Source organism: Trichoplax adhaerens, genomic scaffold (assembly GCF_000150275.1).
Source record: "Trichoplax adhaerens TRIADscaffold_6 genomic scaffold, whole genome shotgun sequence".
Taxonomy (NCBI): Eukaryota; Metazoa; Placozoa; class Uniplacotomia; order Trichoplacea; family Trichoplacidae; genus Trichoplax; species Trichoplax adhaerens.
In genome coordinates, this window is record NW_002060948.1 from 785,619 (window position 1) to 804,082 (window position 18,464).

General features: G+C 30.4%; 1 protein-coding gene across 1 annotated transcript; it reads left to right on the top strand.

Annotated features, from left to right (window-relative positions):
- Positions 1-1,641: 1,641 nt before the first annotated feature.
- TRIADDRAFT_26553 (uncharacterized protein) lies at positions 1,642-14,563 on the top strand (the record flags this gene model as incomplete). Its single annotated transcript, XM_002113177.1, has 37 exons — positions 1,642-1,696; positions 1,882-1,978; positions 2,452-2,560; positions 2,703-2,829; positions 2,964-3,025; positions 3,387-3,422; positions 3,833-3,919; positions 4,050-4,191; positions 4,516-4,683; positions 4,770-4,846; positions 4,942-5,038; positions 5,220-5,329; positions 5,444-5,670; positions 6,378-6,543; positions 6,656-6,745; positions 7,398-7,515; positions 7,633-7,684; positions 7,760-7,886; positions 8,046-8,165; positions 8,278-8,397; positions 8,558-8,723; positions 8,835-8,904; positions 9,750-9,837; positions 9,927-10,013; positions 10,121-10,246; positions 10,389-10,457; positions 10,557-10,702; positions 11,318-11,399; positions 11,494-11,589; positions 11,887-12,015; positions 12,313-12,387; positions 12,716-12,768; positions 12,862-12,979; positions 13,171-13,236; positions 13,332-13,520; positions 13,726-13,811; positions 14,446-14,563. Coding segments are annotated over 37 exons (3,951 nt in total), but the record flags the coding sequence as incomplete, so codon positions are not given.
- Between the last annotated feature and the right edge of the window lie 3,901 nt (positions 14,564-18,464).

Sequence of the window (18,464 nt, forward strand, 5' to 3'; positions counted from 1 at the left end):
ACATTTTATTTTGAACTTTTTAGAAGTGTAAACTACTACCTCAGGAATTGTTATTGTTAGTAATGCCCTAAGTTATTATGATATTATGATGATATAGTAGTAATATGTTACAAGTAAGTATCAAGAACATAGGAGCTTGACAGGGCTTACAGTCGAAGTAGATTTACGTATGAAATTGTTTATTACATCGAATGTCCGTATTTAATAATTCAATCGTAATAACATGTTTGTTATTGAAATATGTTGGTAGCATAGTAAATATGTTTATAACTACTGAAAGAGTACGTAAGAACGACTGTGATCAATAAAAAGTGATTTTCAGGTTAAGGCTAAGCTGTGTGATAGTTTTATATCGTATAGTGTGTTGAGCGAGTTAATTATTCGCAAGGATTCCAATTACTATACCGTAGGCTAGGGAAGTAGTTCTGCGGATTATCGTAAAGTTTATTATAAGTACTGTGTTGTTTTCTTGTGTCGTAAGGGTAGTTGTGACACTATAACAAAATTATAAATCATTCCAACATCATTTAATAGATGTAAAGGTAAAGTAGTAACCCACTAAAGAAATTATTCATTCACTAGAATAATAAATGGATAAACTGGTAGACATAGTATTGTACAAACTACCAAATAAAACTGTATTATTTGATAATTAATCTTCAGCGATCGAAACATTACAATTAGATTATCTACCTAACCTTATAATTTATTTTGTAGATCTCTAAAATACATAATCACGAATAAACACAAGATGAATCAAAAGAAAGATATTTTACTTTATGTCAACGGTGCTAAGGTAAGCCAATGAATCACTTGGCAAGCTATATGCAGCCAATTTCTATTTTATATTACATTATCTTCTAAATCTAAGAATTTAGAATATCATTTATCGATGTGTTACAGCGTTATACACTGTAATATCGAGATTATAATAGAAACATCTATGTTAGGACAATTTTGTTGATTTACCCTTATATGAAGAGTTTCTATTTTAGATATATGATATTTAAATATAGCACTAGCTTTTATGGTGATATATATAGCTTACTGAAATTAGTAGTTTAAGTAGGGAATCGAGAATAACCTTCTTATAATTCAAATCACTGTGATTGTAATTTACCTATGGTAGATTGTAGATTATCGTAGAAATGTTCCGAGACAGGACATATTGTAATCTGACAATTTTGTATTAGTTATTCGATGTCTATGTTCGTAAATACTGTTGTCTTCATTAGGTAGCAGTAGATAAAATTGATTATAGATTAAACTGCAAATGATTCTACGAAAGGGCATACTGTAATTCAGTCATTTAAAACTAGTTGCTAGATATCTATGACTATAAATATTTCTATATTAATTTGTTTATTAAGTAAGACTTGACTGTTAGAATCTCAAGATGATTCACCAATGTTAGCTGCTACCAAAGAGTATATAAACTCGGCAGATAATTGAGTAAAATCAATTCTCTAGTCATACAATGTATCCTGGAAGAAAAGACTTCAAAATTCGTACGAGGAGTTAGGGATACTGTATCCCAGAGACTTTAGAAATTTAGCGATTTATTTTTAGCTAACCCTTGTTACGAAGCTGTCTTGTAACAGATTTTGATTAACTTTTACAATGCGTTTGCTTTTTTAGTATATAGTAGAGAATGTACAACCAGAATGGACGTTATTGCGTTTTCTTCGAAACCAATGTAATTTTCTACAATAAATCCATGCAAAATATATGAAATATTGTAAAAATTAAAACTACTTTATGATAGATTGATAGAGTCAAGTGATAATATTTTAATAACTGCAGTAACATAAAAAAAATCAATTAGTTAGAAGTGAAAATTCAGTGTAATAATAACTATTTTAACTAATCTGCATCCATTAGTACATTTAACTGGGACGAAATTGGCATGTGGCGAAGGAGGTTGTGGAGCCTGTACTGCTATGATCTCGAGATACGATCGATTTGAAGAAAAAATCATGTATCCAACAATATCGTATTTATCAACTAATTGATTGTATGGGCTATTATTATTTCAATCGAAGCATAGTATCAAAATACTAGAATCTATTAAAATAAAATAAGTTGTAATATAAAATTTACGGACTTGAAGATAAAATATCATATTTTTTAGCATAGATTAATGATTTTATATTTAGGTGTCCAATTTTGTCTGTAGTGGGGAAATAGATCTTTCAATAATACTGTCTGTATTAAAAGCATTTGATCTATTAAAATTATTCTACCTTCAATATAAAATTTGAATAGTGAAAGAAAAAGCATCGCTTTACTCTTGAGATAGATTAATTATTTTACATTCGGCACTCAATTTTTTCTGTAGTGCGGATATAGGTCTTTTAATGATACTAACAGTGTTAAAGTTAACATTACATAGCATAAAAACGAAGATTCAATACAAAGAGAGCTAAAAATTCTTTAACATATGTATAAAAGCCACTATACAGTGAACACTTGTCTAATTCCGTTGTGCACTCTGGATTTTACTGCTGTAACCACGGTTGAGGGAATAGGAAGTACAAACACTAAATTGCATCCAGTTCAGGTGGAATATTTATAAATTTAAATCCAAAGCTCCTTTAACAGTATCATCATTTATGATCAGCAATAATGATTTGCGCTAAGCATTACAAAATTGCAAGTCATGGAATATTAAGAAGGGTTCATATTTATTGCCCTTTCAATAGGAGCGAATTGCTAAAACTCATGGATCTCAATGTGGATTTTGCACACCTGGATTTGTCATGTCTATGTATACATTACTTCGAAATAATCCACAGCCAACAGAAGAAGAAATCGAATCAGCATGTGAAGGTGCATAGCGTATTCGAAATAACGAAATTGTCGTGATAGTTTATCCTAATAGAATCTACAATGCTATTATTACAATTAGTATGTATACATGCCTGAAATTAATATGATATAGTGACGATAATTATATAATACAGGTAATTTATGTCGATGTACCGGATATCGAGGGATACTTGATGGATTTAAAACATTTTCCAAGGTAATACATTAATTCAAATTAAATAAACTGACGAAATTCTCGTACATTAGTTGATGAAAATAAGTTTATCGCAATTGCTGGGAAATTTTATGTAAGCAAAATTCCAATGGTCATACGATAGCGATCATAACGATAAAAGTAGATTTAAAATGTTAAAAGACAAATTAGCTATAGAATTTTACATGTAGATAAAAGTAGCTTAGCCATAAATTATGAAATGTATTCATTACAAGTTTTGTATGGAATGATTTACGTGCATAATGTGTTCATATCAATTATTATTTTTAACAAAATAGTATGATTAGAAACTATATTTATTTGGCATCTATTCTCTAATGATTATCCATATGTATTTTTGAAGAGTTATTGCTGCAAGAAAGAACTAAAGAACGCTGAAGTAGAAAATGAAGTGGTAAAATTATCTTAATCCTGAAATCAAAGTAGAGTTTGATTATATTACAGTCTAAAGCTTATTTTATTGCTTACTTACCATTTCTTGTTGAACCAGTAGTTATAAGTTGATTATTACTCGAATGAAATTGAAACTATTTAATATATCGAAGCTTTTATTAAGTTGCTTAAGGTTAACAAGATTAACAATCTAGTCATGTTAAAAGTATATTGCTTGAGTAGGATGGAGCTTTGTCTTTAATTATAGATGTTTTAGTTTTGGATTACAATACATTCCATAGAGAGCCTACATATATTTTAGCTATCAGCATAGAACATATTTAATATTCAATAACATCAATTACTAGTATGTTCAGATATACGAAGTAAGATAACCGTAAAAGTCATTTTTCACAGGGAGAAATGACCTGCAAATTATACAGCTTGTCTGAATTTGAAGAGTATGATCCCTCTCAGGACCTCATATTTCCTCCAGAGTTACTGGTAATCTCTTGTTAATCTTTATCCTATTTTACTATACGTAAACTGTATCCATGAATTTCGTTAATGTATCTATATTTAAAGCAATAATTGTGCATAAATCATCTTGCTTTAAATCTATTTTGTGAAACAGATCATGAAGGACCGACCTCAACATAGTCTAAGCATTACTGGCAAACAATTTACCTGGTTTAGGCCATCTACTATAGATGAACTCTTATCCCTCAAGAAAGAGTATCCCGCGGCGAAACTAGTGGTTGGAAATACAGAAATTGGTTAGCAAGTGCTATAAATAATATAATATAATAAACTATCTCCTATCATTCTATCAAGATGTCTCTGTATGCTACCAAAATATTACAGTAGGTCAATCATAAATTGTTAAATATTTTAAAAATAATATAATACAATAAACTATTTCCTTTTGTCTTATCGATAAGTCTCTGCATGCTACCAAAATATTACAGTATGTCAAACATAAATTGCTCTTAATTCTAGAGGTTTTATGAAATTGCAATGTCTCAATTTAGCATTAAGTAGTTGAAAGGAAATTCTGAATGAAATTAGCCAGCTAGAATAAAATGAATTCGATTCTATAGGTCTTGAAATGAAATCGAAATGCCTTCGATATCCAGTTTTAATTTCACCATGTGAAATACCACAGTTAAATGGCGTACATTATGCAAATGAAGGAATTGAGCTTGGTGCATGTATTAGCTTGACAAGATTAAATAAAGTTTTAAAGGAAGTAATCGAAAAATTACCAGGTACAGAAATGCCTAACTTTATTTACATAGCGTATTCTTTACTTCAGTCGATTCGATTAGAATTGTTTTTTTATCATTACGTCAAGAATATAAGACAAGAGTCTTTGCAGCTATAGTTGAAATGCTACGATGGTTTGGTGGGCAACAAATTAGGAATGTTGGCGTAAGTAGATTAATGTTCATAATAAAAGATTTTCATAACTTTAAATGGGTAAAGATTATCCATTTTCAAATTATTGATTTATTAATGCTGAATAGAGTATCGTTGGCAATATTATGAACGCGAGTCCAATCTCTGATCTAAATCCGTTATTCTTAGCAGCTAAGGCGAAGTTGACTATCCAATCAGTAGATGGTATTTTATATTATTATGATATAAGTTTACTTAAATTCAATGACCGAACGGAAACATCTATATTTCGAGAAAAATAATGTACATGTATTTGGAGTATCAAAATTAGAATTAAGCCAAATTTGGTAGCAATAAACAATTAAGGTATTAAAAAAATTTATATCTTGCTTTACTTGCCTTTCAGGTCTTAAGAAGGTTATTACTATGGACGAAAACTTTTTTACCAGTTACCGTAAAACTTGCATAAAGGAAGATGAAATTGTTATTTCCATTCTTATTCCCTATACTATCGAGGTAAGCTACCCCAAAATGATGGCTATATCATCTGTTGGCAATTCGTGCATAGTTGTAGCTCTGTTATGGTTAGAAAGCGATTCTCAATGTTTACTCTATTTTCTTACCATTAAGAACGAATATTTTTACGGATTTAAACAAGCTCGTCGACGCACTGATGATTTAGCGATAGTTAATGCTGGAATGCGAATTATTATAAGTAAATCGGAGCGAGAGTCGAACTTTACTATTAAGGATTGCTTATTGTGCTTCGGTGGTATGGCTGCAGTAACCGTTATTGCTAAGCAAGCAAGCAATTTCCTGATTGGAAGGCAAGCTAAATTACTTCTACTAGATATATTGTATAATCTGTTGTTATTATACTTAATCAAATATTGTATATACTGTATATATAGTCTATGAACTTATCTATAGTCTCACCTTAAATTTAATTTCTTGCTTAATATTAACAGTTTTCACGATAAAGTATCGGATAGCAAATAGACATTTTATAGATCTATGTGAATTTGCGTCCCCAATTTTTTCTTTTCATTTTTAGCAATTGAGTATAGTAAAATAAAAAAGTTCAGAGAGCAAATAAATTTATACATCTACATGAAACATCACAAGAAAGTTTAATTCTATAAAATCTCTGTTACTAAAGAATGAAAATAAACTGGAATATGATCTGCTTTGGTGATAACTTTCTAATATATTCGATCAATTCTGGTGATTTTGCTTTTAACAGTGATCGTTCTATCATTTCAATCAAAATTATACAAGATTCTTAATTGCACCCATAAACATAATATAATACATTCTATTTTTAAATTATCCGAAATCGATTGTATCTTCTATATTACTTAACTAGTATCTGGTAAAATGAAAGATAGTTTAGAGATTCTGTAGGATACACGCATAAAACACTGATAGAGCACATTATATAAATTTGTAAAGGAAAACTTATTTTATAATTTGAAAATTATCTCATACTAGACCTTTATTACTAAGAGTTTCCATCATAATGTAGAGGGAAAAATTTATAACGGATTATATTTTGATTTGATAGGCCGTGGAATACAACTTTAACTGAATCTGTTATTCATTTATTAAACGAAGATATGCCGTTGCCTTTCTCTGCTCCTGGAGGAATGATCGAATTTAGGAAAGCTTTAGCAGCGAGTTTCTTTTTTAAATTCTACTTATTGGTTACGTCCCAGATATCGATAGAAAAGGTTTTTTAATGAAATAAGCAATTAAATAAATATTATTAACACTTGTACTGCATAAATTTGTAATGTCACAGTAAAAATTATATTAATCAATTCCGCCTAAATTTTAATCTAGGAAAATTTAACCAGTCAACTGCCAACTTCTTATTTAAGTGCTTGCTCTGTCTTTAAACAAGATCCAATGCAGAGTATTCAAGTATTTGAGGTAAGTCAAACCCATCTCAAATTATTTGAATACATTTTGCTATATGAAAAGTAATCATAGACTAGTAATTATTTAAAATTTGACCTTACTAAACTAGCAGTCATTTTTGAATACCAACTTAAATTTGGACAAAAGCACCTATTTCTTATAATTTAACGATAAGCTTATGAAACTCTCAAATGTCATTTACGTTAAGATAAATTCCATCTGAGATTCCTCATCATTTTAATTTAATTACATAAATATTATTTAACAATAAATTGAATCTGCCTACAGTTTACAGTATGCAGTATATAACCAAGATAGTAAGACTAGTATCTTTAAAATAGAGCCCAGACCGAATACTCAGGTTCACATTAAGTTAAAAATAAATAGAGTTTAAAAATCAATGGATAAATAGAGTACAAAAGCCTTTCATATGCACTAGAGATACTATTTACATTATAATAACTCGCTAGAAAGCAAGATTAAATTTAGCATGTGATGGAAAATTTATCAAGTACGAAAAGCAATTTCTATACTAGTATAGAAGAAATACAGTATTTTATCTATCTGCGAAAATATGAGATTCAAGTATTGGTTTACTGTTAGAGAAATCGATCTACAAAAACATGTAGAAATTAAATAAGACATTCCTTTCAAACGTATTTAGAAACCCGACCCTAATTTGCCGCCAGATAGTGGCATGAGAAAGCCAATTGTCCATCAATCTGCTTTAACACAAGCAACGGGAGAAGCTATCTACAGTGATGATTTACCCACTTTTTCAAGTATAATTTTCATCTATTTGCTATAATTATTATAAAGCTTCCAAATAGATTGCCGTTCTTGATTGATAAATATCCATTTGTAATGTAAATTAACGCTGATATTTATAACTTTTGTAGATGAATTAAATGCTAGTTTAGTGCTGAGTAAAAAGCCGCATGCTGTAATTAAGTAAGGCAACTAATATTCTGATGGAATATATCTGCAACTGTTATCATACTAAAATTACATGAATTATATTTAAAGATCTATAAGATTTGAAAAAGCACTCCAAATGCCAGGTGTTGTAAGTCATGTTACAGCAGCGGATATTCCCGGAACTAATCATTTTGGCCCTGCTGTTGCCGACGATGAAGTATTTGCTACTACAAAGGTACTTGGCTGATTTAGTGACGGTTACACAAGATCGCGTATACAAGTCTAATATTCTCCAGTAGTTGTTTATCTATCGATTTATCTATATGTAGAAATTCAAAGTGGATAGGTCTACTAGTCTATTGCTCAATCGTAATCTCGATTTCGATATCGACAGGTTACTTGCATAGGTCATATTATTGGAGTTATTTTAGCGGATACTAAAGAACATGCTGATGATGCGGTTGCAGCCGTAGAAATCGAATACAAAGATTTACCTGCAATATTAACCATAGAAGTATGCGAGAATCATGGTTACAGTTCTAGTATTTCATAAAGGGGCAATGATGACATTGATATTGTGATTTTCGATATATGACTTCTTTTTTCATCATGCTTGTGTATTTTAGGAAGCGATAGAAGCAAAATCTTTTTACCAACCGATCCGCCATCGTCAAGTAGGAGATGTAGAGCAGGAATTGGAAATGTCCGATCAAGTTATCGAGGGAGAGCTTCGAATTGGTGGACAGGTAATTGGATAAAATAAAGGGTTGGAATGGTTTAATCTGATGGATTGCCATAACTAACAATTTACGTCATTGAATTGATGCTTCAAGTAAAAGTTAATGCTTACAATATTAATATTTGCCCAGTTTCTGTTTAATCCTTACCGCATTAAACACGATTTAGGAACATTTCTATTTCGAAACACAAAGTTGTCTGGCATTACCTAAGCTTGAAAACGGTGAAATGGAAATTTTTGCTTCTACTCAGAATCCTAGCGGAACACAATTAACAGCGGCAAGGACTTTAGCTATTCCAGCTAATAGAGTTGTGTGTCGAGTTAAACGCTTAGGTGCACGGCTATATTTTAACAGGAATAATTATGCTGCATAATCATCGGTGTTGATAGTATCTTCAATTAACTGTGATTCCATATACTCTTTTGTCATCCTAATAAATTAAGGAGGAGGATTTGGTGGAAAAGAAACACGGACAGTCGGATTTACCACAGCAATTGCAGTTGCGGCACAAAAGTAAAGCCAGTAAACACTACTGTATAATATCCCAACTTAAAAGTACTCCATAAAGCCAACATTATCCATGACATGATGGATTCTCATTTCATTCATAACTATCCCACAGAATAATATCATAACTTAAATTGTCCTATAAATCCAGCAATATCTATAACATGATAGATTCTCATTTCTTTTACAATTACCCCATAGAATAATATCCTAACGTAAATTATCTCACAAAGCCAACATTATCTATGAATGAATGGATTCTCATATCTTTCACATTTATCCCGTAGTTCTTATTTAGCGTTACTGTTGCTCATAATTGATTAACATAATCAAATCTACGTTATTGTCAGTATATCACTTTTTCGCCAAGCATATTAAGATCATTAATGGCAGACGTAGTACAGTAGATATAATTTTGTTTTCCTGGGCTATATATCATGAGACAATTTGTAATTCTGTCCCAGTCCAGAGTATACCCGACTAAATTATACTTGTAGACGCTTTCTGCTCAATTTAAACGCTCTACAGGTTCATAGTCATGATTTCATTAATCAATCTGCAAAGTTTAAAATATAATATTGCTATAATATATAAAGTTGATATTTTTATGTTCTTTTTATTTTACTTTACGATACTGACAGCATCTAACAGTATTTTAAAGTTAATCTTTATAGCTAGCTTGAAATGCTCAAAAGTAATTAAAGATTTATTCTTTAATTTTCAAGCCATAGAATACCATTGCTTCATGATTTATAATTTCATGCAATCATAATATCATAATAAGTATCGTAGAAGTTTTATGCAGGTATAGATCTGCTGACGCGTATATATATGCACATTCCAACATTTAGGGTTAGAAAGCCAGTTCGATGTGTTCTGGAAAGAGATATTGACATGTCAATAACTGGAACAAGACATCCTTTTTTATTTAGATATAAGGTAATACGTGAATGAATATCGCCGTTAAATACAGATTACAGATGTAAAGCAGGTTTTGGTATTAAAAGAGCTTTACTATGCGTATTTAGGTTGGATTTTCTAATAATGGAGCTGTTCGTGCTTTAAAAATTCGTATGTATTCTAACGCTGGAAACTCGTTCGATTTGTCCTTAGCGGTACGAAGAGCAATTTATCTTTTAAAAGCTACTATAGTTATCTCATCAACTTAAGTTGTTATAACACGAAGTAGGCAGTAATCGTTATTATTGTGTAAATCTTTCAGGTTATGGAGCGTGCCTTAATAGGATTTCGAAGCTGTTACCATTTTTCAAATATTGATATTATGGGTTATATATGTAAAACAAATATTCCATCCAACACAGCTTTTAGAGGATTTGGTTCTCCTCAGGTATGTTAGAGATTGTTTCGTCTGATCTGCCAATATCATTTTGACATTGTGTTAAATCTGTTATCCCTATTTGTGGGTTATTTATAAGACTAATGTAATGAAATTGTTCGTAATTCTAGGATCATATTTACTTTTTTTACAGGGAATGTTATTAACCGAGACGATATTAAATGATGTTGCTACAGCATGTGATCTTCCTCCATTGAAGGTGGTAGTACAATCCAGTTTATGGTTTTGCTACAGTGCAGAAGCCATGCAATCAAATTAGAATATTGAGTAATTTCTATTATTCGTATATCATTTAACTCAGGTTAGAGAGGTTAACCTGCATAAAGACGGTGATTTGGCTCATTATAATATGACTGTGGAGAATAGCAAAGCTAGCCTTGTTTTACAGCAAGTCGTTGAAAAGAGTCATTACGAACGTCGCAAACAACAAATTAGTTCCTTCAATAGGTAATAAAGCTAATTTTTAATCTTTAATATTATCGCAATTTCCATTTATACTGTAGTCAAGACGGTAATTGGATTCTAGAAACTATGGATTAATGCCTATCAATGCATAATTTTTTCCGCCGTTATAATAAAGCTACGACCAAATACGTATTGATGTTTAATTAATGGACGTTTTGATCATGGTATATATACACGTATACAGTACATATGGTTAAGAATTGAAGGAATTAGATATATCAAGCTGTATTTTAATCTACAATTATTGATGAAATTATTGACTGTATCATTCTCCTTCCATGTAGTAATACAATGATAGTCTATTTCATTTATTTAGGTAGTATTTGGTCATATTTAAATCATTTTTAATTACTAATAACGCCAAAATAAAGTCTTGCTCTTTCATATTTTTATGAAATAAGAAGCAAATAAACAACCGCAGAGAATATTTCGCTCTTTAATATTAATGAAATCACTTAAAATTCTTTATCGATCATTCGTATTTTCCTAACATATACTAATACTGTCCAATTGTACCGTACTTAGTTGTAAGGATTTATTGGGTATTATTGCGTTTAAATAATAAACAGTTTCGATTTTTACTATTTATAATTGCAGAGAAAATCGATGGAAGAAACGCGGTATTGCTGTCATTCCTACCGGCTTCCCAATATCCTATCCATTAAAGTTTTTTAATCAGGTGTTAATATAGTAATAGAAATCGTGGACTGGCATTAATTTAATAAGTATAAAGCGAAGCATCTCCAATATTTTAACTATTTTCAAATCTTTAGGGTGGCGCTCTAGTTATGATTTATCTAGATGGTTCAGTTTTACTATCTCATGGCGGAACTGAAATGGGCCAAGGTTTACATACTAAATTAACACAGGTCTGCATAAAATTGTAATTCAGTAGCAATGATTAAAATTACGATAGTTGAAATTTCAAGTGTAAAATTAATTTGTTCGAGATGCAGTTAGTGTTGCTTAATTATTACATAATTAATAAGAAATAAAAATAGTTAGGAATATAGCCTACAATCCCTTTTTACTACCTACGGATGCAGATGCAACTGTGGTGTTAATATACTCATTGCAAGCGCAAACATTGGATTAAGAGCAGAAATAGCAGCAGTAATCGTAATTCCGCTACAGTTACTCTAATATTAATATCATCTCTATGTTAGATTTGTTCGCACGTTTTGGGAGTACCAGTTGAGAAGGTACATATGCTTGAGACATCAACGTCGTCTGTTCCCAACACTACGCCAACATCGGCATCCGTAGCTACCGACTTAAATGGTGGAGCAGTTCTTGTAAGCATGTTTGTTACTATCCTTTATTGAATGAGAATTTTAAATAATAAATGTACTGTTAGTATTTAGGTTTGTCCTTTTAATGTTGTTATACGTCATTGTTATTTAAAAGAATGGGTTATAAATCTGTTACTAATTTTCTAATGTATAATTCATGATCAATATTGAATCAAAATTTATAACCATCTCTAGATAGAATTGCCACTTTAATTTAATTTCTTTTGGAGCTAAGCTTCGTAAAGTATAATATTTTAATGGTATAAAATTTCTATTAAAAAGATGAAATATTTTATCTAGAATGCGTGTGAAAAGTTAAAAGATAGGATTGCTCCTTATCAAGCTGCTAATCCAAAAGGAAAATGGGAAGATTGGGTAAATACATGATTTAAGAACACATCTGCAGTGATTTCATATTTAGATTATATGCCATTAAGCAGATTTTTGCATAGTATTCTGTCGTATACAATATTTCAGCATAGATTATTACCAATTATTAGAAATGATTGAATTGACTTAGCCACATTATTTACAAGGCTGAAGAAATATGTAATTTTAGCCTAAATACTTAGCGATTTATTATTCAAATTGTTGCTGTCATCATCTACTAGCAAATAGACATCTATTCAAATCTTGTAGATATTGGTTATCTTTACACAGACATTTAACAGCTATTGGAAAATTTTAATAATTCTTATCATAGATCACTGCTGCCTACCTGGACAGAGTAAATCTGTCCGCTAATGGATTCTATCGGTATATAAAGAAATTAAAGTATACTTATTTATTATAGTGTATTCAAATTTCAATATATACCAGGAAACCTTTAATGAAAGTTTAAATAACTAGGCTCCCTGATCGTGTAAATTATGACTGGGAGGCGAATACCGGCCAGCCGTTTTATTATATAACATATGGTGCTGCAGTATCTGAAGTTGAGATTGACACCTTAACTGGAAGTCATCATGTATATCTTATTTAATATTATATTTTCATGTAGATAGCAATGTCCTTCGTATCATTATGAGACAAATTCTACGCTTTTTATAGGCATAGAAATTATAGTAAAATACATCATATATATTCATACTTAATTCTATTAAGATAATTTGTTTTGCGGATGGCCTTAATGATATAAGAATTGATCAATAATTATAGATAATACGGTCGGATATTGTCATGGATGTTGGCAAAAGTATTAATCCTGCCATCGACATTGGCCAAGTATAAGATGAAATTGTTTATCGAATTGTTAATTATGTTATCAATTATTTGTGTATAGTTTAATCTCGAGTATAAAAATTTTTTTTTCGATTCAGATTGAGGGGGCCTTTATGCAAGGAATTGGATTATTTACATTAGAAGAGCAATATTTCTCGCCAGAGGGGAAACTATTAACTCGTGGGCCATCAACCTATAAATTACCAACTTCTAGGGATATTCCAAATGAATTTTACGTTTCCTTATTACCGAATGTTCCGAATGATAAAGCAGTCTTTTCTTCCAAGGTAATCTCTACTTAATTCCTATGGTTATTTAAACAACATCTATAAATGCACATGTTCTTATGTATTGTTTTATATGTTTTTGCTTGCATTGATTTATATTTTTAAATCGTAATCTAGAATTCATACAATGTACCTAAAGCGTCTGAGTTATTTATTCTCAAATTATCATTAAATTGGCCTAACATTACTTTTTGAATTATTGCAGGGGATTGGAGAACCGCCATTGTTTTTAGGATCGTCAGTATTCTTCGCAATTAAAGATGCTATCAACTCTGCGAGGTATAATATACAGTATCTTACAGTAATAAAATTCTCTTGCTCCTGCAATATCTATTAGCATTCATTTATATAAAAGGTAGAAGTCCTACTTTAAATATGAAAAGGACTTTATTAGAAAATGTTTTATACCCTAATAACGAAAAATGATCTTTTCTACGGTACTGCATAAAGATTTAGGGGTCTCTAGTCAAACTAAGAAGAAATATAATCTATCACATTTTAATTTGTGATAAAATCTAAATCCGTTAGAATCTGAGATCATAACATTTTCTATCGTAGATTTCGCATCCGTTCTCGTTCATATACAAATCTAAGAATAAAATTTAATTTACTTAAATTAAGTTCCCTCTACGGGATGGGCTGCATATTCTACCACTATAACCTATATTTATAATAAATCGTCATTTTACCAAAACTACACAATCTTTAGAATACTGATTCTATGCTTCATAGTTCTAGACTATTATGGCTAATACTCTTATGCCGTACTCGATACTAATAAGCATCTTTAGAATGGGATAAAAAATCTACATTGTTATAACATAGCGAGAAATCCCTTTGAAGAGAATTTATTTCAACATGATTTATTTATAGAAGATTATGCTAAGATTAGCATATTAAAGAAGTATTAAAACTATTTAATTAGGCAAGAAGTTGGTTTAGGCCTTATATATAGATTGGATAGCCCTGGTACATGTGAACGCATTAGAATGGCATGTCAAGATCAAATTACCACAGCGGTATTCCATTATTATATTATTTGAATCTTGTAATCAAATAAATGATATAATTATATCTATATTTTATCGAATTTAGATCGAGTCTACAGTTCAAGAGCCGAATGAAAAGCCATGGGCTATTCGTATATAATTTGTTAAATATAGGGTATTATTATACTTTATTGTATTGCGGATTGCTTTCAATTTAAAAGCAGTCGTAAAATTTTACCATGTAAAGTTTAGATTGTCCTCAATATCTTGTGTAGGTTAATATATTATACGAACGAATCTTGTGCTCATATAATATTAGTAACAAAGCGAGAATTAGCAATTCGAGTAAAACTTAATGCTTGAGAAGGAAGAAACACCTTTGTTATTAAAATTAAGTGGCTGTTATAATTTTACAGGTTTTTTTATTTGTAGTTTGCTCGTGAGATCATGCAATAATCATAGATAGAAATCTTATGTGTGCTCCATAATTTAAGTGATAAGAATTAAGAGCTATAGTATGCTATAGCAAACATTCCATTTTTAACGTTTTTTACATTCAAAATAATTCACTTTATTTTAATCTCTTAATAAATAAATCTATAATTATTTCTATGAATATAGTAATACGTATTTCTACATAACAATTATAATTGTCCGCGTTGCAATAGTATCGTAACACTACTATGTGATTACATAAAGGAAGTTTACTTTCTATCACAATGTTGCCAAAGGTAACATACCAATTGGTTTTTATATCTAATATCAGTATGGTGTAGAAAGCTAGTACTATACAAGTATTAAAATCACTTAATATGTTGCATATATATATTTTCGACCCCATTTAACTGCAATAACTATGGCTGGAAGTGATTTGAGCTGTTAAATCTCACTATTCACATTTCTTTTCCTGTTTTAGACCTGCAGGCTAGTAATATTTTCTGTTTTGTTACAGCTTTGTTACATGATAAAATTTTGAGGATTATTAATTTAGTTCACTGCAATAGCTATATATAAGCATGTATTCCTTCCTATTTATAATCGAGCCACTTGTAAACATTTGATTTTCTATCATAAATTTTCAAATTGACAGATCAAATCTTGTTCTATTTTTGTTATTTAGTTATAGAATTAGTCCTAGTATTGAACGCAGACTTAAATTGTTATTTTATGTCATTGTAATGGACTATAGAGTTGAACTAAAGCTGACAGAAATGGAAGAAGAGATAAAATTTGTGGTTGTAAAATAAATAGTATATAGAAGTAGATAAACTCCACGTTTATACTCTAGTAGCTACTGTACGATTAGTTAAGTGTATAAGCTTATCGTTCAATTGGTAAAAACTAAGTAACTAAATACGGTAAACGATAGATATATCACTCCTATAAAATATTCAATCATCATATAAATACTAAAGGGAAGCCTTTCAAAATTATTCTATATTTTGAAATGATTTAGATCTAAACGCAGATATCATCACGATTCGATTTTTATTGGATAACGACCCTGATATACATAAATGCAGCAGCGGTGCACAGCTGATACTAGCCCAGGGACCTTAATATTGATATACAGTATACATTAGGCAGTATTAATAATTTACTTTGTACACTTTACCACAAGTATCCAATGCAGCAGCCAGTCTTTCATGATCTCCAATAAATTTCTAGTAATAGCAAGTGCCATCTAATAGTGAAAGTAGTACAACTATAGGTATTCAAGTAACGTTAAAGATGGTAATTCAAGCTCAAGCGTTTGCACCATCATAGTCTCTCAGAAGGTATACAAATACTCTAACATTTACAAGAGATAATAACTTGTTTAGAAGTTGACTCCTAATCAATACTTTTATTCCGTTAAATAATCGTAAATCGCCTCTGATACTATGGATATACTTCCTAAATATGAGTTGCACAAACAAGAAAATCTTTCTTGTAAGAAGAAGTAGACTTTAAATAAAAGTAACTTTTATGATTGTGATATAATAGAATTGACATCAATGGTTCTTTTAGATGAATTAATATATTGCTTTTGCTTTATTACAATCATCAAGTAACATATTAAAATTTGGGACCCTTTAGGTAACAATAAATCAGTCGTAAAAATGATTTATAAGCAATAAGCACGAGTATATGCTGATCTAATTGTACTAGGTACTATGAGCACAAGTAATAATTTGCGTATCAATCTAGTAACATTTCATAGTATTTATACGTACGTTTATAGTAATTGTTTTAAAATGTAGATATGCCCATAGAAAGCAATAGTCAAGCATAGGTAGAATCTGGTTGAGAAAAATAAATCATGCGAAATGAAGTCTCGATAATGCATTGGGTATTACTATTATTGTTCCAGAAAGTCTTCATATAACAAATCACATAAAGGATTATAATGAAACTTTGCTACTATTAATAGCTATAGTTTAACCCAAATACAACCTCAAAACCTTTTAATGCTAGAATGATTACACAGGTAATGTTTTTACGAATTAGTATCTACGTATATAATTCCGATCTTAGTATTTGTGATATATACCAATCACGAGATTCAAATTTTAGAAAAATGAGGGCTTTATTGAATTTTATACAAAGATTAACTACACACAGCTCTACTTTAGCCGAATACTACTACTAAAGACTTCTAGAACGAACTAACAGAATAATCTAAAGTTGCATGCTTTTATACTTTCCGTAGCATTCGCAGCTACAATCCGCATGGCAAGCTTTTACCTTATTTTACACATAGTTAAATTATTTTTAGTAAGACTATTCTACTGCGGACCATCGTTAATCCAATATGGATACGACTACAGTACTTACGTAGACATTATTCACACCAGCCTAAGTACAATGAATTAACCATATCCTAATATATGATTGTCACAAATATCTCCTACTTGTGAGCGATTAAACTTCTCTAGTTGCTATTACTCTCGTTGAACACTGGCTATTATGGTCGAGGTTAGAACTACTAGAAGAGTTTTAATGTTATACAATACTGTATTGGTATAAGTCCGGGTTACAGGCCTGTCTATTACGATCGGAATTTGGAACTGAACAAGCTAGTCTGAGCTCGCCCTTTTATACCCTTAGTGCAGGCCGTTGGTGCATTGTAGCGAACTGGACTCTGCTTATTTTACTAAAATTTATATTAGAATTTCTTTACAATTGATAACAGGACTTAGTATAGACAAAGCTTGTAAACAACATTAATTAGAATAAATCAATTAATAACCAATTAGAGCCCTGAAGCTCTACACTAAATTAACACGCTTTTGATAGGTTCTATAGCCTATCATTAGATTACTTAATACTAAGCTAAGTAATTCTATGGCAACAATATAGATGGTGCATTTACATCTAATATTAATAATCCGAAACTCAATTAGCAATAGCGAATCGCAATTAACAAGAATGGATAAACAACATTAAAAGCAATTAGAAATATTAATTTAGCTTACGGTGTCAGACACCGTAACAATGATTTACAGTTCTATTTTTACCTATAGCTATAGCCTTGTTAGTAACTCAACACCTTACTGTATATAGTCATCTGTACTCTAGCATAGAGTCTCTACCACTACAGTCTATAGTTATAGCTACCAAATATCTCTTGGGATAAATATCTACCGTACATTATACTAAACATGGCTAATAGTCTACAATCACAATACTAGTTACATTACAGTATTGTAGACGTTATTTGAATGATATGGAATTGTATCGTTAAACCCGTATCATCCATGGCTTTTCATCGTCCTTACGTGTAGATGGCTTGATCTATGTAAAAAAAATTACGTTAACCAAAATATTTAATGTTTTAATTCATTAATTTAAAAACAGACTAATAAATAAATACACAATATATACTCGTAGTATTATATTCATCATTTCTGGTATGTTAAAAATAATTGATCGATCGCGAGTATGCACATAATCAAATTGATTTGAAAGTATA